Consider the following 23,641-nt stretch of genomic DNA (forward strand, 5'->3'; position numbering starts at 1 on the left):
TGAAAGAGTAGATGGAGAAAGAACAAAGATCAGTGGTATTACACCAATAGACTTAAGTTCAGAAAATAAATGAGGTACAAGAAATGGAGTTGGAATGGGATAGAACTCAGAGAAGGTTTGGGACAATAAGGATCTTTCTTCAATAGATTTTTGAGCTATGATTGCTTGTTTGCCAATTTTGGTTCCCCCAACCACACTTCAACTACGGCTAAGCATTTGGGGTAGACCGGTACAGTGTGTATAAGTATTGCAGAAGGAAGGGTTGTCCCCTCATTGCACTGCAGTTTGAAGAACTCTCTGCAATTGCTTCTTCGAACAGTCTGGCTATGTTGAAATTGAAAGCTAAGCCACGTTGAATTATGTTTGTGGATGTCAGCAGCCATCTGAGATGGTTTTGGCTATGAGGGAAGTGAATTGTGGGTTTCAGACAAATACATGGTTTGAAATGGAAGACTGAAGAGCGTTCACAAGGGATGGAGTCGCACCACTGAATATGAGAAGGATAAAACATGAATTATTTTATAGAGAGGTTAAGACAATGTACAGTATGGCCCCATATTAAATATATAGCTTACATAAGGGGTTTTTCTTACAACTTCATGGATTTTTTTCTTTTAAGTAAGAATTTGAAATGGTGCAGTATAGCAACAAATACTTTTAAACTACTTGCATTTAAGCTGATTGCTATTGGTACATTCACAGTAGGTGTGCAATCAACTCACTTACTGTAAATCAGAAAGATTTAAGTGAAGAAAGGAGAGAAATACCAGTCAGTGTCCTCCAGGGTATTACTGTACCTGTACTGTACTTTTCATGGTATCCTACATCAGTGGCTTTCAGTCTTTCCAGACTACTTATACCCCTTTTAGGAGTCTGATTTGTCTTTCATATCCTCAAGTTTTACCTCTTAAAACTACTTGCTTACAAAATCAGAGATAAAAATACAAAAGTGTCACAGCACATTATTATTGAAAAATCGCTTACTTTCTCATTTTTACCGTATAATTATAAAATAAATCAATTGGAATATAAATATTGTACTTTCATTTCCGTGTATGATATATAGAACAGTATAAAGAAGTAATGTCTGTATGAAATTTTAGTTTGTACTGACTTTGCTAGTGTTTTTAATGTAGCCTGTTGTACAACTAGGCAAATATCTAGATGAGTTGCCTTACCCCCTGGAAGACCTCCGCGTACCCCCAGGGGTATGCATACACCTGGTTGAGGACCACTGTTGAACATAGTTGCTGGCATGCTCAGTTCAGACATACAAGTCACAGAAGATAATAACTTAAATGTAGGAAAAACTAAATCTTCAATAACTTACATGTAGGCAATATACGCCTTTCATCTGAATAAATTCTTCATCATTTTCATAAAACAATGTAATGGTGCTGAAAAGATGTATTGAGGCACACTGAGGTTTTTTTCTTTATAGGACTCAGCACTGCAGTGGTAGCTGAACAGCTAATCATAGAATTATAGGGAATGTAGGTGTGGAAGGTACCTGCCAAGATAATCTAGTCATTGTATGATTTAGAAACCAGAATGTGACATGATGGTTTTCTTTTTCAAAGTGTATTTAAGAAAAACAAAAGGAAGGAGTATGATAAAGGACTATAATAAATCCATAGATACATTTCTTGTCAAATGCAAGCTGTAATACGTTTCAGAGTCATTGCATTCCCTCTTGTTCATAGAAGAATCTGACAGCTTGAAATGCTGTCTGCTTTGCTAGCCTGTGCTCTGTAAACAGATATTAAAACTTTTAGCATAAATTTAACATTGGAAAAACGGAACAAATCTTTGAGGCTTTCTACAAACCTATAATTCAAATTTTAAAAGGCTTTGTCCAAGGACACACTGGATGCCTATTTCATAAAATTAAATGAAGTATTTAGAACCCACTGAATGGAGGAAGGTTAGCTGAGAATCCTCTTCCTGGAAGATGGGAATCTTGTTGAAAGGCTTACAGCTATAGCTGACTGAAATGTTCATCTTCTCCTGTTGCCACAAATCCTTTCCCCTGTACACAGCCCCAGTAACCAGACTGTATACGAAGAGCACTGCACGGGCTGAGGTTGAGGGAGGAATTCTTCTCCAAATTTGCACAGTGACATGGAACCAGTCAAGTCTGGTACTGAAGGCTTAAAAGTATGTTCATGTCTACTGCTGTGGCATGTCCCTCCCTTCCGTTCCCTCACCGCACACCAGACACCCACTTAATGAAGGAGGTGGCTGGGTGATCCTCTGTCTTATATCCATTACTTTTGCTCCTATCTCAGGAAGGCTTCAAGAGGTGCAGTTTGTGGTACCTGCAAAACAAATCAAAACAGTTTAGGAAACACAGTGTTGTCCTAACCACCTCTGGAAGAAGAGGCATGGGAGGCCACTCTTAATAAAAGAGGTCATAATTCAAGAGATGGAAATAGGCAAAGCTGCTTGTCAACAGCTGAATTGAACACACTGCTATATAACTTCATGCCGTGTTTTACAGTATCTCTTTCTGGCGCTTGGCATCCAAAAGAACTAATAGCATTGCAAAAGCACAGCCAAATGTCCCTCACTGGCACACCATCTGTACAGTGTTCCGATAGCATGGACTGCGTTCCAGTTAGCTAAGTGGATCTTACATGCTGTGTATCACAGTTGACACCAGTTACGTCATTCTCAAGATGTCCATTTTTATGTAGTGTCCAGTTCAAAAGTTTGTAATATGTTGAGATTTCCCCAGAAATCTGGGAAACGTTTCACCAGGATAGACTGTCAGCGTAGATGGGGAAAATGTGATTGAGGTCAATGTGACAGAAAAGGAGAATGGGAGCTCAGATGAGGGGGATAGAGGTACAATTTTGGCTGGTACTGCCCTTCTTTCCAAATTAGGAGATCATAATATTAATGGGCTGACTCGCTGTCCTGTCGGCCATGTACTGTGCATTGCCCAAGTTAGTATTAACATGCCCTGTAAGCTGTGCACAGCTATCCTGTATCTACCATGCACGTCACACGGCTGGGAGCGTGGCCTGTGTAGCAATACAGACTGCTTCCTGGCACAATTTGCTGCTTTGCTGTTACTGAGCATGCTTAGTAACATCTCGTGAAGCGTCTGCCCTTACTTTGCCCTCACAAAGAATAACAAGGCTAAAAAGGTGGGGGGCAAATTGGAGGGAGGGATGGGCTGAATTTGTTCATGGAGCAAACTGTGTGTGCAGGGGGCTCAAATAGATGGAGAGAGGGAAAGGGGAGAGTCAGGGACAGGAGGTAGGAGCCAGGTTTAAGAAAGGGGCATGGGCACTGCCGAACAGTGGCATGAGAGTGGGACAAGGATAGGGAAGAGCAGAGAGGATAAAAGTTACTGTCAATCGAGTAAGCTCTCTACAGGGTTTGCAGAAACAGGATATAGGTTGCAGAGTCACGTTCCCTCCCCGCCCCGCAAGACAGCACATATCAGCACTCGCTTCTCATGGCCAGCAGGAGAGGGGTGGGTGGGGAGACAGGCTAAAAAGGAGAGGATGGTGGGGGGCTTCCTTCAGGGCTGAGGCTCCTGCCCATGACATAAAAGTTACCAAAACACCTGGAGTAACAATTACAGCAGCCAATTTTCAAATATCAGTAATAGGACATTTTTTCAAATTATCAGAATCCATGCGTCTAAAAGTAAAGCCACGTCCTCGTCATCTGTTTTTACAAATTTGAGGTTCTTTATATTAAGAAGCATTGAATGATGCTAGAAATGAAATTGGATGAACATGACAAAAGTCTGTTTGTGGGTACTCTTAGGCAGAGTACCAGTAAAATGCCAAATGTGCTCATTTTAATTTTATCTATGGTCCTAAGTTTAATAACTAAATGTAAGGATCCTGAACAAAATTGTTAGCAACACCTCATAACTTAATTGTGGGTTTCATTCCTGCTAGAAGTGGAAGCAGATCTCAAGCAGTCCAAGTCAATGTTCTTCTGTTGGCAGGATACTGCACAATAATACCTGTCTATAAAACTCCTTTGACACACATTTCCATGATACTCTAGTATAGTACTGTCAATACTATGCATGAACATTGATATAATCCATACTTTAAACAGTCTTGAAATATTCATGTACACAATAGACTATAATCTCTCGCAAAAGCAATCGCAATCCACTGAGTGCTGTGTGGGATTTCTGACCCTGCCTCATTTGTTGCAGAAGTTGGGTGCTGAGTAGAAAGAGAAGGCATGGTTTCAGGGCTAAGGCAGTTGAATTTGCCCTGGAGAATTGGATTCTATCCCTACCTCTACCACAGACTTGCTGGGCAAGTCATTTAAACCAAACTGTTCACAGCTCATCACTGTTTGGGCACCAGGAAAGTGTGGCATGCCATATGAGACATCTGGGTCTAGATCTGTGAAGTGCTGAGCTCTTGAAAATGAAGTCTATTGGAGCAGAGCTTTTAATACATAATGTGCTGTAAAAATAAGCACTGTGAAAACCCTGTCTCTCTCAGATCAGACATACAAAATTACTGAATGCTTATGACAATTTTATCTTTAATCTCTTTTACGCTTAGTTCCCTAGCTGTAAAATGGGGATAGTGCTACCTAATCTCATAGGATTCTTGTGAAGATATGTTGATGTTTGTGGAAGCACTATTAGACTATAGTGAGAGCACTGCAAACATCCAGGATAAAATCAATAATTTTGTATTCAGTGTAGAGTTTGAATGGTGTGCATTATGTTAAGCCTGGGCTGCACATTGAACCAGGAGGATAAAAAGAAATATTGAGTAACTCCTAATTCTTCTTCAAGTGCTTGCTCATGTGTATTCCACAGTAGGTGTGCGTGCTTGCCATGTGCACCGGTGCCGGAAGTTTTTCCCTTAGCAGTACCCCTAGGGGGAGTGCTGCTGCGACCCCTGGAGTGGCACCTCTATAGCACGCTATAAGGGGAGCCTCGTGCTCCCCCAACTCTCAGTTCCTTCTTGCTGCCAGAACTACTTGCTCCAGCTCCGCTTCGCTGCATCTAATCCCAGAACTTGTCGTTTGTTGTTAGTGGTACCTGCATTCATTAGGTCAACAAGTTTCAGTTCACTTAGTTAGTGTTCCGGCCGGGGCATGCCCCGTGCCCCAGGGTTTAAATCGTGCTACTTTTGCAGGCGGTCGATGCCCAGAAGTGACCTGCACGCCAACTGTCTCCACTGCTTGGGTGAATCCCACATTAGTGACCACTGTAAGATCTGCAGGTCCTTTAAACCTAGAACTAAAAAAGAAAGAGACATTAGACTTCGGGCCCTTCTTATGGAGTCAGAACTGGCCCCAACCTCGGTGCACCGATCAGATTCGGCACCGGGCCCCTCGTCTTCAGTACACAGAGATCCCTTGGCACCTCTTGGTGGCTGGCACCGCTCCCCGTCTAAGAAACAGAGAGAGGCCCATCTTCTCAGCGGCATCAATAGAAAGCAGGAGGAGAGTCTAGACCTGCATCGGGCAGCCCCAGTTCCTCCGGAGGCTCCAGAGCTCTGACTCATGTCGAGCGGAGCAGCCTGGTTGCATCAACTCGGGCCTCTCCAGATGTCCAGATGCCTTCAACGCTGGAGACCCTGCAGGTGGCCCGAGACATTGACTCTGCAGGTACCTGGGGCACCACCGGCACCCGGGTCCTGCTCTAGAGGCAAGCCACCGCTGGATTCTAGACAGTCGACCCTGACTTGAGGCAGATCCCAATCAGGGGACCACTCTCGGGCCCACTCGCCACTCAGCGTCCTATCAGGGCACAGTCTTCGGCCTTTGCTTTCATCACCCACTAGGTTGTCTGGTTGGGTGCTGTCAGATTGGAGTTCCAGGCACCACTCCACGCCAAGCAGAGAGTATCGATGAGACAGGGACAGGCACTGTAGGCGCTCCCCTTCTCGTCGGACCTACCATCCACCTCACTATCCAGGCCTCCAAGGGATAGATCATGGATTCACGGCACCGCACAAGGAGTCTGACCAAGGGGTAGATCCCACGGCACCGACCGACGTGCAGAGCTCCGTACCGGCCTCCTCCCCCCTGCTGGAGGACAAGGTTGCAGCCCCATCCTCCTCCGCACCACAGGAGGACTTCAGGGCTCACCAGGAGCTATTGAAGCAAGTAGCGTTGAGCCTCCAACTGCACGAAGGGGTGGCTAACATTTTCAGTGCCCTCTGGCAAATGCCGGCCTCCCTTGTGCCAATATTAAAGAAGGCAGAGCGCAAATATTTTGTGCCCACGAAAGGGCACAAGAATCTCTATGCCCACCTGGCCCCCAACTCCCTAGTGATGGAATCTGTAAATCATAGGGAGAGACAGGGTCAAACAGGACCTACACCGAAGAATAAGGACTCTAGAAGGCTGGACTCGTTTGGTAGGAAACTTTATTAGTCATCCAGTTTCCCACTCTGGGTGGCCAACCACCAAGCCCTCCTCAGCCATTATGAGTTAAACTTGTGGGAATCACTGCCTAAATTCGAACCCTCCCTTCCAGAGCTTGAAAGGAAGGAATTTAAGGTGCTCATTGAGGATGATGCCACTGCTGCGAAGGCTGCTCTGCAGGCAGCATTGGATGCAACTGACATGGCTGCTTGGTCCATGGCCTCAGTGGTGTCCATGCGCAGGGTGTTGTGGGTACTGCTGGCTGGGCTTTCCACGGAAGCGCAGGTTGTGATGCAGGATCTTCCCTGTGATGGCAAGGACCTGTTCGCAGAACAGACAGACATGAAACTTCATGGCATGAAGGACTCGCTTACTACCCTTCAAATCCTCGGGCTTTACGTTCTGCCCAAGGAAAAGCCTATGCCGCAGGCTCCCACCATGGCTCCCCAGCCAAAATGTGAGCCTGCCTATAAGAAGTTCAAGACCCAAAAGAGGTGATCTCAAACGCAGTCTCGCAGCTTGGGCCCTTGGGGGGCAAGCAGCAGGGCAAGAGGTGCTTTTGACTGGTTGCAGGAGGGTCCCCGAGAGGACCCTCCTACCAATAAAATTTGCCTTCAGCAACTGCTTGTGTGCGTTCCTTGCTGAATGGTCCTGAATAACATCGGACCGTTGGGTCCTCAACACCATTTCCCAAGGCTACACACCACAATTTGTCTCACCCCTGACCCCCCACCCCTTCCCTCAGATAGCAGGAAAGACCCGTCACATTTACCCCTGCAGGAAGTGGGTCGGCTCCTCAGCTTGGGAGCTGTGGAGAAGGTTCCAAGGGAGTTCCAGGGAAAAGGGTTTTACTCTCGTTACTTCCTTATACCAAAGACAAAAGGGGGGCTCAGGCCTATCCTGGATTTACAAGACCTCAATCAGTTCATGGCCAAATGCCGGTTCCTCATGGGGTCTCTAGCGTGCATCATACCCGCTCTAGACCTGGCAATTGGTATGCGGTCCTGGACCTTCAGGACGCATTCTTCCATATCCATATATTCGAGGGGCATGGACACTTCCTTTGTTTCCTGGTGGGACAGGACCGCTACCAGTTTACAGTCTTCCTGTTTGGCCTGTCCACCACGCCCAAGGTATTCACAAAGTGTGTGGAGGTAGTGGCGGCCTACCTCAGACACCGATGGGTCCAGATATTTCCCTGTCTTGATGACTGGCTGCTCAAGGGCAGCTTGCGGTCTCAGGTACAGGACCATGTGAGCTGCTCTTGGCTACGTGTGCTAACCCAGGCCTCCTGGTAAACGAGGCCAAGTCAACATTGGTTCTGGTTCAGCACATAGAATTCATAGGTACTCTCCTGGATGCCTCCAAGGCTACAGCCTCCCTTCCCCATGGCAGGTTACAGACCCTGAAGGAGCTCATAGCCTCAGTCATGGAGTTCCCCGTGACCACGGCCACGGTATGCCTGCAGCTCCTGGGCCACATGGCAGCGTGCACGTATGTAGTCCGCCACACCAGACTTCAGATGGAGCCCCTCCAATTCTGGCTGGCCTCAGAGTTCTCTCAGGCCCAGGATAGGCTAGACAAAGTCCTCACAGTACTGGCGCCAGTGATCGCCTCACTACAATGGTGGTCCTGGCTGGCCAATATGCTCCAAGGGATTCCCTTCCGGGACCTAACGCCATCACTAGATCTCACATCCGATGCGTCGAACTTGGGCTGGGGGCCCACATAGGGAACTCACAGACCCAAGGGATGTGGTCGGCACAGAGTTGTCCCGTCACATAAATGTCAGGGAGTTCAGGGCAATGCATTTAGCCTGTGTGGCGTTCAGCTCACAACTGTGTGGCAAGGTGGTCAGAGTACTCACGGACAACACCGCCGCAATGTTTTACATCAACAGGCAAGGCGGGACGAGGTCCTCGGCCCTCTGCCAGGGAGCCCTTAGCCTCTGGGAGTTCTGTATAGCCCACGACATCTCCCTGAAAGCTTTCCACCTGCCAAGTGTCAACAACACACAGGCCAATTGCTTGAGCATGGTTTTCTCCTCCCAACACGAGTGGTTGCTCCACTCAGAGGTCACTCACTAGCTCTTCCGAGCGTGTGGCACTCCCCAAGTAGACATGTTTACGACCCGACAGAACCGGCGTTGCCACCAGTTCTGTTCCAGAGCGGGGGTTGGGAGGAATGCGATCTTAGATGCCTTCCTCCTGTCATGGTCGGGTCAGCTCCTCTGCACCTTTCCCCCATTCCCCCTCATCGGCAAAGCCCTAGAGAAAGTGAAAATGGACAAGGCACGTGTCCTCCTGATCGCCCCAGCTTGGTCCCAGCAATATTGGTGCATGACCCTCCTGGGCTTGCTGGTGGCCCCTCCGTGGCCGTTGCCACTCCGTCAAGACCTACTCTCCCAAGACCAGGGCCACCTCCTCCACCCCAACCTAGCCACCCTCCGTTTGACAGTGTGACTGCTCAATGGCTAGATGTGGAGGAGAGAAGGTGTTCGGAAGGGGTCAGGTGTGTCCTCCTAGAAAGTAGGAAGCCATCCATGCACCAAGCCTACCGGTGAAGTGGTCCAGGTTCTCCAGGTGAGTGGGTGAGCAGAGTACTTCCCCAATGTCTGCCTCGCTCCAACTTATCCTTTAGTACCTCCTTCACCTTAGAACTCAGGGCCTGGCGCCTTCCTCCGTCAGGGTGCACCTGGCGGCTATATTGGCATTCCATCCACCGGTCCAGGGCTGCTCGGTTTTCTCCCATACCATGACCAGGCGTTTCCTCAAAGGAATAGACTGGTCCTTTCCGTATGATAGACCCCCTGTTCCTCAGTGGGATCTAAATTTGGTATTATCTTGCCTCATGGGGCCCCCGTTCGAGCCCCTAGCCACATGCTCATGGTCTCACCTTTCATGGAAGGTAGCCTTCTTCGTGGCTATCACGTCAGCTCAGGGCCGTGAGTTGTGAAACCCCCTACACAGTTTTTCACAAGGGCAAGGTGCAGCTCTGCCCACTCCCTGCATTCCTCCCTAAGGTGGTCACATGGGCCATGACATCTTCCTGCCTGTCCTCTGTCCCAAACTTATGCCTCTAACGAGGTACGCCGCCTCCATATGCTCGATGTGCGCGCGCAGGGCACTGGCTTTTTATCTGGATCGGACTAAGCCATTCCGAAGGTCTTCGCAACTGTTGTTGCTTCAGCCGAGCACATGAAGGGTCAACCGATTTCCACCTAGAGGCTTTCCCGGTGGATTACATCGTGCATCTGGACATGCAACGACCTAGCAGGGGTTCCCTCGCCACCTATCCTAAGGGCTCACTCGACTAGGGCTCAGGCCTCGTTGGCTGCCTTTGTGGCCCATGTCCCTATCCAGGACATCTGTAGAATCGCTACCTGGTCCTCAGTACACAGGTTTACATCGGACTATGTGATTTGTCTCCCACGCCAGGGATGACGCTGGCTTTGGTAGAGCTGTGCTTCAGCCTGGGAATCTGTGAACTCCTGCCCATCTCCATCAGACATAGCTTGCAATCACCTACTGTGGAATACACAGGAGCAATCACTCAAAGAAGAAAGGACATTTACCTGTTCCATAACTGGCTTTCTTCGTGATGTGTTGCTCTTGTCTATTCCACACCCTACCCTCCTTCCTCTCTGTCGGAGTTGGTCCGGCAAGAAGGAACTGAAGGTGGAGGGAGCATGCGGCTCCCCTTATAGTGCGCTATAGAGGCGGCACTCCAGGGGGCGCTCCCCCTACGGGTACTGCTAAGGGAAAAACTTCACACACCGGTGCTCGTGGCGAGCAGGCACACCTACTGTGGAATAGACATGAGCAACACATCTCAAAGAACACCAGTTACGGAACAGATAACTGTCCTTTCACTGAATGAAGCTGTGGCCCCATGGAAAAACATACTATATGATTATGTTATGATGTCCTGTCCCTTTAAACATTTGAGCACTCCCCTATTCTCCAGTGCAGAGCCTCACTTTCATGTTGTTTTTTCACTTTTGCTGCAAGAACAATAGAACTACCACCACAGCAGACAGCTGAGTTTCTATCAACTCCTTCTGTCTCTGTGTCTTTTCTGCTGGATCCAAATATAACACATGCAATTAAAGATAGTATCATAATGCATTTGGCCCAAGGGAGTGAGAATGTAAGTTGCATAAGCAATCTTAATTCTGGCATTTCCTAACTTTGAGCACTTCACTCTGTTAAGGTTGCAGTGTTATTTTATTATGCTTCTTTTTGGGAAGGGCATTTAACAGCTTATATGGCTTTGAATCTATGATCTAGATATTTTTGTATACTATAACTTATTTTACATGGTTCAGATTTAATCATATGTAAAATAAGTCTCCAATATTCTGGCTCATCTGTGTAATCCTCCCTCAGAGATCGCTTTGTGGGCTGGCCTGAACAATTATGAAAATGACCATTTCTGCTTTGATTCCTCTGAATTTTGCTGCTTGCCTGTCACTGGCTACTTCGTCGATATGCTGTATCCAGAGAAGCTGGTCAATGTGCATGAGTTTAATTCCCACACTGTGTGCTCCTCCACTACTGAACTTGGCCCACTCATTTGAAGTAACAGCAAAGCTAGTCATAGGATTGATGCTGGCAAGACGCTAAGGGAAATGTCACATTGATGGGGATGGATGACAAGTATGAGCATAATGTGAACAGAAGTGATACCTACTAAGAATTCAGAGTACAAATGGGCAAGAGGAGAAATAAAATAGAGAAAACTAGGAAGGAAGGTTTGCACAATAGGAGATAAAATTGTGAGTCAGTCTAGCAGTTGAAAATGTTAATTTCTAGTCACAAAAACGGAGGTGTGGAACAGGTAACGGAAAAAACGGGATTATAAGCTATTTATGATTCAGGGAGAAGCTATGCTTGTGAGCTCTCTCCCAGTCTCACTGGGGGTATATTTCCAAGTGAGAGGCTTAGACTCATAGACTTTCTGGTCAGAAGGGACCATCATAGTCATCTAGTCTACCTCCTGCACATTGCAGGCCACAGAACCTCACCCACCTGCTCCTCTAATAGACCCTCAACCTCTGGTTGAGTTACTAAACTCCTCAAATCATGATTGAGACTCCAGGTGACAGAGAATCCACCATTTACACTAGTTTTAACCTGCTAGTGACCCATACCCTATGCTGCAAACCCTCAGGGTCTCTGTCCATCTGACTAGGGGAAAAATTCCTTCCCTACCTCAAATATGGTGATCAGTTAGACCCTGAGCATGTGGGCAAGGGCCACCAGCCAGACACTTGGGAAAGAATTCTCTGGGGTGACTCAGAGCCCTCCCCATCTAGTGTTCCCTCATCAGCCATTGGAAATATTTGCTGCTAGCAGTCACAGATCAGCTTCATTCCATTGTAGGCATTCTTGTCATACCGTCCCCTCCATAAACTTATCTAGCTCATTCTTGAAACCAGTCAAGTTTTTTGCTCCCCTTGAAGGCTGTTCCAGAACTTCACGCCTCTAATTGTTAGAAACCTTCACCTGATTTCAAGCCTAAACTTCTTGATTGCCAGTTTCAATCCATTTCTTCTTATGTCAACTTTGATGCTTAACTTACATAATTACTTCCCTTCCTGGTATTTATCCCTCTGGTGTATTTATACAAAGCAATCATATCTCCCTTCAGCCTTCTTTTGGTTAGGCTAAACAAACCAAGCTTTTTGAGTCTCCTTTCATACGGCTTCTATGTGTACTTCTCCAAGAATGGAAATCTGCAGTTCACCCCACTTTAGACTGGCTCACTAGGCTACACCTCCTGTTTCACAAACCACATTCATCTGAGCCAGCCTAACTGGGTTTGGTTCTGGCTGTGGAATCCTTTCTGGAAGTTTATGACCAGAATGAAGTGCAGTGACTGAGGACAGCTTCATCAAAAGCGTGTATGATTTATTTGTTTATGGAAACTAACAGTAGAATTAAAATAGCTTTTAAAACAAATGTCTATATGCATCTCCTCTGCCTAACACCTCAGCCTTCGCTTGCATATTTAGGTAGGCACTAGCTTATCCAAGATCTCTCTCCTTCCCCTCCCCCAGCCCCACCCAAGTTGGAAAACCAGTTTCCATCTCATCAGACTCCCTGTCTGTCTCCATCCGCATCTCGCCCCCTCTATCCTGTGGCTTTTATCAGAAGCAAGCTCTGTTGTAGTGTCACTCCAGAATTTCCCCCTTTATCGGCAACAGTTGAGTGACAGTAAAGTGCATCCAGTCTTTGTCATTGACATAAAGGGAAAAATGGTGGTTAACCAAACTGAGGGGATGAAAGGTCAAATTAACGGAGTTAGGTGGGGATTCCTGTGGGCCTGCTGTTTGGGAGATTCTCTGACATGTAAAAGGAGAGAGATAGCATAAGCAGCATAATTGCTTTTACATACTTCTTCATTTCCAAGTAATTAATGCATTTTATTGAAACCAAATGGACTAGGGAATATTTGAATCAATGCATTATTTATTTGACTGACAGTATTCTTGTTGACTTTTGAAGGAATGTTAATTATAGTAATTTTATTTGAGTTTTTAGTGGGTTTCTCTGCATGCGTGGGGTCTGAGGTGTTACTATATCACAAGAATAAATCTGTTAACCTATTTATTCATGAGTTGTATGTTCATCCATGTTTATTGCATGACACCAGATTCTTTATAGAACTCCAGAAGTTTCAGATGGGAAATGATTATTGATTATGTTCAGCCTGAATGCTTAAATGCATCTTGTCTACTTGTCACCGTTCTCTCTTTCCTCACCAGCCTGATGCACAACTGTCCCCTACATTATATCAAATGCGCTCTCTCTGTTCTCAAAAGCCTATTGTTTCTATACCACATTTTGATCAGACCACTGGTATTTATTTTAACTAAATCAATGTCCCTGTTTATAAAACATTTTTTTAAAATTGTAAACTTTTTTTGTGCAGTTCTTTATTCAACACAATATTTATTTGCAGAGCTTGTTGCCTCACAGCGTCCCTTCATTACAAAATAAAGGACCATAACCTTCAGTTCATTTGTCTGTTCCTGCAGATATCTTAAATGAACTCTTCCAGAGGGAGAACCGTGTGCTGCATTACTGGACAATGAGAAAAAGGCGCCTTGACCAGTGTCAGCAGTATGTGGTCTTTGAAAGAAGTGCCAAACAGGTCAGGATTTTATCTAAGAGCGTTTTCCATTCCATGCAACTCAAATTCCATACAGATCAAGGTGTGGCTAATCACCTGACTTTGAGGGAGTAGGTTGCTCTCATTAACTATGGTACCCGGAACTTTCGAAAGGCAGACTATTAGAAATCAAGGTATAAAACCTTACCCCACTCCTCCCTCAAAATAGAACACTAGAAATAATCATTAAAAAAAGTTTGGCAGACACCTATAACCGATCTATCACTCTCATATTGCACTACAAACAGGTGGTTGTTTTACCATACTGTTGAGTTGTTGTTTTTTTGGTCAGGCTGTGTTTAATGAATTGTCAAACATTTTAGTAAATTCTACCAATGCAAAATAATATGAATAAGGAAATACCTGAAATGCTGAGTCATAACAATATTAACTTTAAAAACTGCATTTCTTTTGAGTACCTTCAGAATTGTTAAATAACATCGTTATATAAGTGAAAGATCAGGGAAGAAAAATCTTTACTGTTGTGTGCATTTAATAGCACTTTATATGCACTTGGTTTCACTGTTTGTCCTGCTTACTGGGTAACATACATTTGTGAGAGTCTCTTACACAATGGTGGAGAGAACTATTTGAAAAGAGAAGTTATTTTTAAACCAAAAAAATAGAAGGGGAACTCCAAAGCAGAAGTAGTAATTGAAATGGCTTTTAACTTCTTAGAATTGATTAGATTACACAGAAAGTTCTGTCACTGTCATGCTGGCTGTCTCTTGTGTAGGAAGGGTTAGCAGATGTATGGCCTCTTTGTGTCACTTGACTCCTCGTGTACCTCCAGTTTGTGATGGGGCCCACCACTACCAGTTTACAGTCCTCCTGTTCAGCCTGGTGACAGCACCGAGAGTGTTTACCAAGTGCATGTCATGGTAACGGCTTACCTCAGGCACTGGGGTATCCAGATCTACCTGTACCTCAAGGACTGGCTCGTCAAGGGCAGCTCCAGGCCCCAAGTCCAAAGGGATGTTGTGGTGCTTCAAGCCACATGCCGCTCTCTGAGTCTTCTGGTAAACAACGAAAAGTTAACATTAGTGCTGGTGCAGAGGATAGAGTTCATCGGAACGGTCCTCGACTCGACCTGCACCAGGGCGTTCCTGCCACTGGAAAGGTTCCACGTGTTGGCGAACCTCGTTGCAGAAGTCTCCGCATTCCCTTTAATTACAGCCAGGGTCTGACTGCCCCTGCTGGGTCACATGGCAGCGTGCACTTACATGGTCCGCCATGCCAGGCTCCAGATGTGGCCTCTGCAACAATGGCTGAGGATGGTCTAGTCCCAGTTCTGAGACCCCCCATTCACCAGGCAATACTTACCTCGCTGCAATGTTGGACCAACCGTGGGACAGTCCTGTCAGGGGATCCCTACAACCCCCCTCACTCCATCAAGTTGGTGTTGGACAACTCGAACCTCAGCTGGGGTGTGCACCTTGGTGACCTCCAGGCACAAGGAGATGTGATCTCTGGAGGAGGCGAGGTTGAACATAAACATCAAAGAACTCCAAGCAGTCCGGCTGGTGTGTGGAGTCTTCCTGCCCCACCTGTTGGGCAAGGTGGTATGAGTCCTGACGGACAACACAGCCTTGATGTTCTACACGAACAGGTAAGGGGCAGCGTGCTCATTGGCTCTGTGTCTATGGGACTTCTGCATCAGTCACAAAATCCACCTGGAAGCTTGTTATCTTCTCAGCATCAAAAATACGCTGGCGGGCCAGCTCACCAGGGACTTCTCTCACCGCAAGTGTTTGCTCCATCCAGAGATAACCTGTGTGCTCTTCCAAAGGTGAGGGACTCCCCAGGTGGATCTGTTCACTACCAGACAGAACAGGAAATGCAACTGGTTTTGTTCTTGACAAGGTCTGAGCAAGGGCTCCCCCTTCGATACCTTCCTCCTGTCATGGGCAGGGAGCCCGATGTACGCGTTCCCTCCAGTTCCACTCATCAGCAGGGTCCTGGCAAAGATCAAGAGAGACAAAGCACAGAGTGTCATGATCTCACTGATTTGGCACACTCATGAATTTGTCAGCAGCCCCTCCCTGGCCCCTGCCCAACCACCTGTACCTGCTGTCACAGGACCACAGTTGGCTCTTACACCCCAACCTCAAGTCCCTCCACCTCTCGGCGTGGCTGCTGCATGGTTGAACCCAGAGGAACGGACCTGTTCGGAAGGAGTCCAACAGGTTCTCCTAGGGAGTAGGAAGCCTTCGACCAGACTGACTGACCTGGCCAAGTGGATGAGGTTTTCCCGCTGGTAGTCCAAACGTGACACCTCTCCCTCACATTCTTCTGTACAAGCTGTCCTAGACTACCTGCTCCATTTGAGGAACCAGGACCTGGCACACTCTTCTGTTAGAGTGCATCTTGCGGCCATCTCTGCTTTTCACTCGCCGATCCAAGGACAGATGGTGTTTTCCCATGACATGACAGTCAGATTCTTGAGAGAGCTCAAGAGACTCTTCTCATAGGTGCAGGCTCCTGACCTGAAGTGGGATCTTAACTTGCTCCTCTCTAGACTCATCAGCTCACCCTTTGAGCTGCTGGGTTCCTGCTCCTTTTCCTACCTGTCATGGAAGGTCTCTTTCCTGGTGCCAGTGATGTCGGTGAGATGGGTCTCTGAAATTCAAGAACTGCAGTACCCGGTCTTCTACAATGACAGGGTTCAGCTGCGGCCCCACCTGGCCTTCCTGCCGAAGGTCGTATCCATCTTCCATATGAACCAGGACCACTTCCTCCCGGTGTTCTGTCCCAAACCGCACAAGACCAGTGAAGAGAGGCATCTTCACGTGCTGAACGCCTTGGCTTTTTATTTAGCATATACCAAGCCTTTCCGTAAATAAACTCAGCTCTTCATCGCTACAGCAGATAACATGAAGGACCTTCTGGTGTCCTCATAGAGGATTTCCAATTTGATTATCTCGTGAATAAGGACCTGTGGGGGTTCCACTGCCGCCGATTGTCAGAGCCCACTTGACCAGAGCACAGGCATCTTTGGTGGCCTTCCTGGCATACATCCCTATCCAGGACATCTGTAGAGCTGCAGCGTGGTCCTCTGTCCATGTTTACTGCTCATTATGCCATCACTCAGCAGACCAGAGATGATGCTGGATTTGGCAAAGCTGTGTTGCAATCGACACATCCATGAACTCATACCCACCTCCAGGGGACCTGCTGGGAGTCACCTAATGTGGAATGGACATGAGCAAGCATTCGAAGAAGAAAAGACAGTTACCTTTTCCGTAACTGGTGTTCTTCGAGATGTGCTGCTCATCTGCGTTCCACAATCCGTCCTCCTTCCCCACTGTCAGAGTTTCTGGCAAGAAGAAACTGAGGATGGGGGCAGCCAGCAGCACCCCTTATACCGCTCCATGTGGGTACCACTCCAGAGGGTACCAGAGCCGGTTCCCTACAGATGCTGCTGAGAGAGAAGCTTCCAGCACCAGTGCATGTGGTGAGCACACAGACCTAATATGGAGTGGACATGAGCAACACATCTCGAACACCAGTTATGGAAAAGGTAACTGTCTTATCTAGAGAGAGGGCATGGTCCGAGATGACGCCCAGATTGTGGGCATGAGTGGTATTATCCATGGTGACTGGACCACAGCTCTCAGGGTGTCACAATCCTGTTATCATGGCCATACGATCTCAGCTATGCATTTTCTGCCATTCCTCTGCTACCACAGGTCCTGAGAAAGATCCACCACAACAAGGCTAGAGTCATTCTCCTGGCACCCTATTGGTGCAGGCAGTTTTGGTTCACAGAGCTCCAGAAAATGTCAGCCCAGCCCCCAGATCAGGATCTGCCCCTCCCCAGACCTTCTAATGCAGGAGTGGGGCAGAATTAGACACCTCATCCCAGACTTGCTCCATCTCATGGCCTGGTGTTTGGATGGACTTTGGAAATAGAACGCTCCTGTTCAGCACCCGTTCAGACTATCCTTACCCAAAGTAGGAAAGATTCCACTCGGGCCTGCTATCTAGCTAAATGGAGACGTTTCTCTATTTGGATACAGCATAATCAGCCTTCTCTAGGCACTGCAGATACTCTAGTCATTTTAGACTATTTCCTTCTCTAAAAAACTCAGACCAGTCACTCGCTGCAAGTCGACCTTGTAAATTCTTCAAAATGTGTGGTCCCTATCTGTATTCCACTACCCACCCTACATTCCCTCTGCTTTGGATCCTATTGGATTTGTGGTAAAAAGAGGAATTGGAGAGGTGTCAACCCGCACTGCCTCTTACACCCCCTGATTGAGAGTACAAGGAGATCTACTTCACATGTGCAGGTCAGCTGATGCGGTCTGTTAGAGCCATGGCGTGCATATGTGTCCATGTGTGGACTACAGAGAAGGATATCACAACTTGCAGGACTTCCAGTTACAGGTAGATAAACTCCATTTCAGAGTTGTTTCAGGTGAAATGTAGAAGGGATAACAATGAAATATAGGTCTGTCTAGTACATTTATTATGTAAGTATTGTTATGTATCTTGAGTACTTAAATTGGTGTCTGTTGAAAAAGTATTATGTTAGTTTATTTTCTACTCTTCATTGTTTTTTGCTTTATTCAGGCTTTGGAATGGATCCATGACAATGGAGAGTTTTATTTATCCACGCATACCTCCACTGGTTCCAGTATCCATCACACTCAAGAGCTGTTAAAAGAACATGAAGAATTTCAGATCACTGCAAAGGTAAATAAAGAGCAATAGCAGGTGTATGGCCAGCTTCACCTTTCTGTATTGGCTTTCTTATCTGTTTCCACTTGACATGAAATGAAACAGAAAATTGCTGGTATTACCTTAAATTGACAAGACTGTGGTGACCTCGCTTAAAAATGGAGAAAGATAACTTCCTTTTGAGTCCTCAGCTTGGTTGGTTTTCAGGTCAGTCAGGGATGACTGGAACTCAACTCTTAAATCTTATTTTATGTTCGCAAAATGCAGTAAGGCTTATTATGTTCCAGTTTGTGTGCTTCAAAATATTGAACACTTTACTAATGAGAAGATAGCACAAGATGAAAGCGTCGATCGTTCAGGTATGGCTCTTAGCCAGAATAACATATTGTACTGGAATGTTTCTAGGCACTGACAGGCTTACTTCTCGGCACACTGTGGCCACATGGGACCCCACATCACAGGTGCAAACCTAACATTCCAGGCGCGGGACATTTTGTTCTATATTGTTAAACTCCCGCACCAGTAACTGCAGCGGGGATTGGTTTCCCTAATTTCCCTCTCCTGCTTCCCATTTAAAAAGTTGTACTTTGTCTCCACCTTTTGGCTCTCTGCACCGTGTGGAAAACTCATGGAGCCTAAAGCTGTTAAAGAAGTGGTGGTCAAAAGAAGATACTTGCTGGAGACAGCTGGAAATAGAGGATTTTGTGGAGGAAGGAAAGGTCACATTGTATATGGAAGGACTAAGCATGCCTCTGCACACCAAACCCCTGTCCTCTCAAAGACTTGGTCCAGTCCTCTTAATGTTACATTCCTGCCATACAGTGCTGCCTCTATTATCTTCAGTGACAGATAGTGGATAAAAAGTGTGCATTCAAAAGTATCATTTTAGCGCAACTCCCCAATACGTTTGCAGCCATTTGCCAGGAGGATGCATTATCCTTAAGTATGAGCTTAAGTCTTTGCAGGATCAGGGCCAATGTTTGCTTTGAGGTAGTACCTAAAGACCGTAGTAGGGATCGGAGCCCCTTGGTGCCAGGAGCTTTATAAACACCTGAGAAGACATGGTCCTTGCTCTAAAAGCTTACCTTGCAGAACTGATATTCTCTATTTCCAGTCAAGAGAATTTCTAAAAGTTAAAGCATGAGGTTTTTTGCTGCTATTGAAATAATAAAGAAGCAGGCAGCACTTGCTGATGTTCTGTTCCTTGGGGAAAAATCATAATATCTGCTTTAAGAACACTTGGGTGGGATAGAGAGGAGAGCCAGTTACCTTCCATCATCCATCCACTTGTTTTTAGTAATTAATTATACAAAACAAGCCCTCTCATTACGGGTACTTGGCAGTAACTTACTTGTCAGTATTTTCCTGTTGTTTTTCACAGCAAACCAAAGAGAGGGTGAAGCTGTTGATACAGCTGGCTGATGGCTTTTGTGAAAAAGGGCATGCCCATGCAGCAGAGATTAAAAAATGTGTCACAGCAGTGGACAAGAGGTACAGAGACTTCTCTCTGCGCATGGAGAAATATAGGACCTCTTTAGAAAAAGCCTTGGGGATTTCTTCTGATTCAAATAAATCGGTGAGTGAAATTTCTGCATGTACTAATAGGAGAATAAGCAAATGCTTTAACATAGCCCCTTGTAGCTGATCAGATTGGCCATTATTTTTCCCTTTCTCGTCCCTTAACCATTTTTCCTTTTCTCCTTAATACAGAGCAAAAGCCTGCAGCTGGATATAATCCCAGCTAGTGTTCCTGGGTCAGAGGTGAAACTGCGAGATGCTGCTCATGAGCTTAATGAAGAAAAGAGAAAATCTGCCCGCAGGAAAGAGTAATGCGGTCTTTACAGATATAAATATATAAATTACTGTTAGGGAAGCAACTGTCATATTTTTTAGAAAATAAAATTTAGAAAAACAATTTAAATAGGAATATAGCAAAGGAGAGATCTGTACTACCCAGAGTGTACCTTCCATAGCCTTGCACAGACTTATTCATTACCTTTTTCCAATTTTGGTTCTTCACTATCTGGTTTTGGGAGTGTTCAAAACCAAGCTTAAAATGAGGATCATTTAAAAAAAAAAAAAGAACTGGTAGAAGTCCAGAAAAATTCACAAAAAATAAGTTGGTAAGGACGGAAATAGTAGCAATGAGGCTAAAGTACTTGCAAAATAAGACTCTTAAAATAATAATAAATAAGTAACACAATTCCATAAAAGGTCGAGTTTTTTTCCTGCTCATGAATAGTAGCAGCTATTGCTCTCCATTTCTTATCAGTTGAATAGGAGCCCCATGCTTCTAATGGATCCTGTTTTCTCTCTCTGTTAATTGTCTTAAAATCCTTGCTGCCTCATCCCTTCATTTTTTTGTTTGTTTGTTTTTTTTCAATTTAAACTTCGCTAGTGTTGGAAGCCCCTCCCCCAACAGAAAAGTCCTTCTGATGCTAATGAAGCTTTTCTATGCTTTTTTTGTAATATTGGAAATAGAGTAAGTTCATTGCAATGGAGAGAGCATATTCCGATTTAGTGGAAAAGCATTATCCTGTGATCTATCAGGCTGCAATTTGATCTTTCATTCTTTTGTCATTTTTAAGGTTCATTATGGCTGAGCTAATTCAGACAGAAAAAGCTTATGTAAGAGACCTCCGGGAATGTATGGATGTAAGTGTATATTTTATAGGACAAGGTTTCATTATTTATATCATTTTACTTCTGCGTTTCTTTAGCAACCAAGTGTTAGTTTACAATCACACGGCCAAAATTTGTGCTTATTTAAGCTACTTGCTAGTGTCAACATAATTGCACCAGGTGTCAGCCAATGGAGAATTCATCCCATGTGCTTTATTTTTGCTCTTTTTCATTTACAGCACTTTATTGCTCTTTGCTTAGTAGAAAACATTTTAATGGTCTCAGAAATGACTGTCCATTTCTGTTGGCTTTTTGGTCAGTTTGTTTTGTTAGTAGCAGAGATGAGCCTATGTTAATTCTTTCATTGTGTTTATCACATGTTTCAGGACTGGCTGACTCTCTTTGAATAGAAATTCAGAGAGGTTCCATGGAAAAGTGCCCAGTAATTGTTAAACTCCAGCAAGTAATGCTCAGCAGTAGCTATTAGACAAAATGAAAACTTCTGGAATCCAAACATGACCTCGATATACTACCCAAAGCACTGTTTATTGTCAGGAATATTGCATATTTTAAAAGATTAAGTCTTAAGGAGCATATTTGATTGTCACTTTCAAGCCTTGACTTTTTTTAAGATGCACAGTGTGTAAAGGTCCATACCCCAAAATCAGTTAAAAGTCATACTTTCCTGTACTTCTCCCTGGGAGAATGTTTAGTTACAAATATCAGAAACTGCTACTGTTTGGAAACTTGATTGCTTTTCATGTGCATTTTTTCTTCTGGCCAGACATATCTGTGGGAAATGACCAGTGGCGTTGAGGAGATCCCACCTGGTATTGTAAACAAAGAACACATCATCTTTGGAAACATGCAGGAAATCTATGAGTTCCATAATAAGTGAGTAACTTAGCTTCCATGCCCATGTTTACTAGTAAAGATTAAGTGATCACTTCAGATATTTCCCAATCCAAATATTGTGTATATAAATGAATAAAGGATGTTTTGCCACAGCAGTAGCTAAAGGGTCTTCCTCATCATCAAATTACCTGCTTCAATGATCGCATTTTTCAGTAAATATCTATATAATTCCATTCTCTGGCCCTTCTCTGGCCCAGATATGTCTTCTAATCTTGAATTTTTTAAGAAGCAATTTGAACGCGTAAGTAAAATTCTAGACTGGTTGACTGCCTTGAAGAGATGGACACCACTGATTGTACCTAGCACAGGGAATGGTTGTGTCAGGCTCATCATGTTCACCTGCCATTTCTGACTGTTAGAAACCACTGCTAGTGGGAGGGGGTAGTTCAGTCTCTTTTTCTGCTGTTCCTTGGCCCTTCTCTGAAAATTGCCAAAAAGGGTTGCCATTAGCACTGGTTACAAGGAGTTTGATACAGACACTGGTTCAGTATACCTTTTTTTAACTCTTAATGATTCAGAAGCATTATATTTAGCTAATATTACTCACATTTTATCTCCTATTGTTTGTTACACGCACTTACTGCATTTTGTGTTAAGTTTGATTGAAATCTTTTTGAGTTAGAGGCCATGTAAGCCTGTGTGTGTGTCTGTTGCCTGGCTTACCACCATCCAGACGCTGATGGGTGCTTTTACATGCTGTTGTAATAGAAATAATAATAATGTCTAGCAGAGCTACCATTTTGTATATTATCTCAGGGATTCACAACAGCTATATTCTCTAACGATCCGCAAGGTACAATAGCATTGTGTACTATGCCATATCAGTAGTGAAAAATCTCAGACTTAATCAAACTCATACCAGGAACTTAGATCAATAACAAAATATTTTGGCTGTGAAAGGGGATAGTCTTGCAAAGAAAGCCACTTGTTGGTTACTTTGTATGCACCATGTCGCTGCCCTTAAATAACTTCATAAGTAATCTATTATGGGTATGGAGAACAGCGGTTTTTTCCCTTCGTTGATTGGCTTTTTGAGGAGGGGGGAAAGGCTTTTATTGCAGAGACTGGCCTCCATCTCTTATTCTGTTTTTTACTGACATTTAAAAATTAAACCATTTGTGGGCTTAGGTGAGAGGACAGCAATTAGTCCCTTTCTGAAGGGAACAGCAGCGGTAACTACAGTGAGTAGATAATACAGCAGTGAAAAACTCAATACAACAGTATTTATCACCAGCCATTTAAAATCTGTTGTTTGAGATGTGATATTTACAGGGTCCTGGCACCCCAGATTCTCATCCATTCATAGTATCTTGATCCAGTTGTCAGACCATGCTGTTGGTATGAAGTTCCTCTAACAATATATCTGCTCAAACTCTAAATCAATGTTAGCTGCCCTAATGAAAACGTGCCATGTTCCTTTTAATGGTGTTCTGTTTTTCTCTACCCATAGCATATTCCTCAAGGAGCTGGAGAAATACGAACAGTTACCAGAAGATGTTGGGCACTGCTTCGTAACTTGGGTAATGAAATGATGGTTGGTGTTAGAAGTAACAAATGAAATCGAGAGCAGAAGGAGATGGAGGCTTTCGCTTGTGTAATCTTTTTCTTAATTAGTGGATTTGTACAAGTACTTTTCTTCCTTTTGGAGTAAACAAACTATTGACTTTAATTAAAAAGCCAATGTCTGCCAACAAATGCAAGAACATGGTTCCCACTGAAATCAGTTTGAGTTGCATGCATACACCCGAGGGCAGAATATGGCTCACTTAACTATAAACCGACTTTCTCATTCCTTTTTATTATTTTGATTGTAATATGTTTAGAGCCCTGCAAATCTATGGATATCCATTGACCATGTTTGCGAATCGTGAAT

The 23,641-nt window shown here is 44.9% G+C and overlaps 1 protein-coding gene across 4 annotated transcripts in view; it reads left to right on the top strand.

Annotated features, from left to right (window-relative positions):
• The window catches only part of TRIO (trio Rho guanine nucleotide exchange factor), a 441,700-nt gene that overhangs the window by 267,548 nt on the left and 150,511 nt on the right, over positions 1 to 23,641 (top strand). For all 4 annotated transcript variants that reach the window (XM_050937381.1, XM_050937382.1, XM_050937383.1 and 1 more), the window contains exons 20-26: positions 13,415 to 13,530; positions 18,124 to 18,246; positions 19,613 to 19,807; positions 19,942 to 20,057; positions 20,820 to 20,886; positions 21,638 to 21,747; positions 23,219 to 23,288. In XM_050937381.1, coding sequence (XP_050793338.1) covers positions 13,415 to 13,530; positions 18,124 to 18,246; positions 19,613 to 19,807; positions 19,942 to 20,057; positions 20,820 to 20,886; positions 21,638 to 21,747; positions 23,219 to 23,288 — 797 coding nt within the window. The remainder of the gene's footprint in view (positions 1 to 13,414; positions 13,531 to 18,123; positions 18,247 to 19,612; positions 19,808 to 19,941; positions 20,058 to 20,819; positions 20,887 to 21,637; positions 21,748 to 23,218; positions 23,289 to 23,641) is intronic.

This window comes from Gopherus flavomarginatus, chromosome 2, assembly GCF_025201925.1.
Source record: "Gopherus flavomarginatus isolate rGopFla2 chromosome 2, rGopFla2.mat.asm, whole genome shotgun sequence".
NCBI lineage: Eukaryota > Metazoa > Chordata > Testudines > Testudinidae > Gopherus > Gopherus flavomarginatus.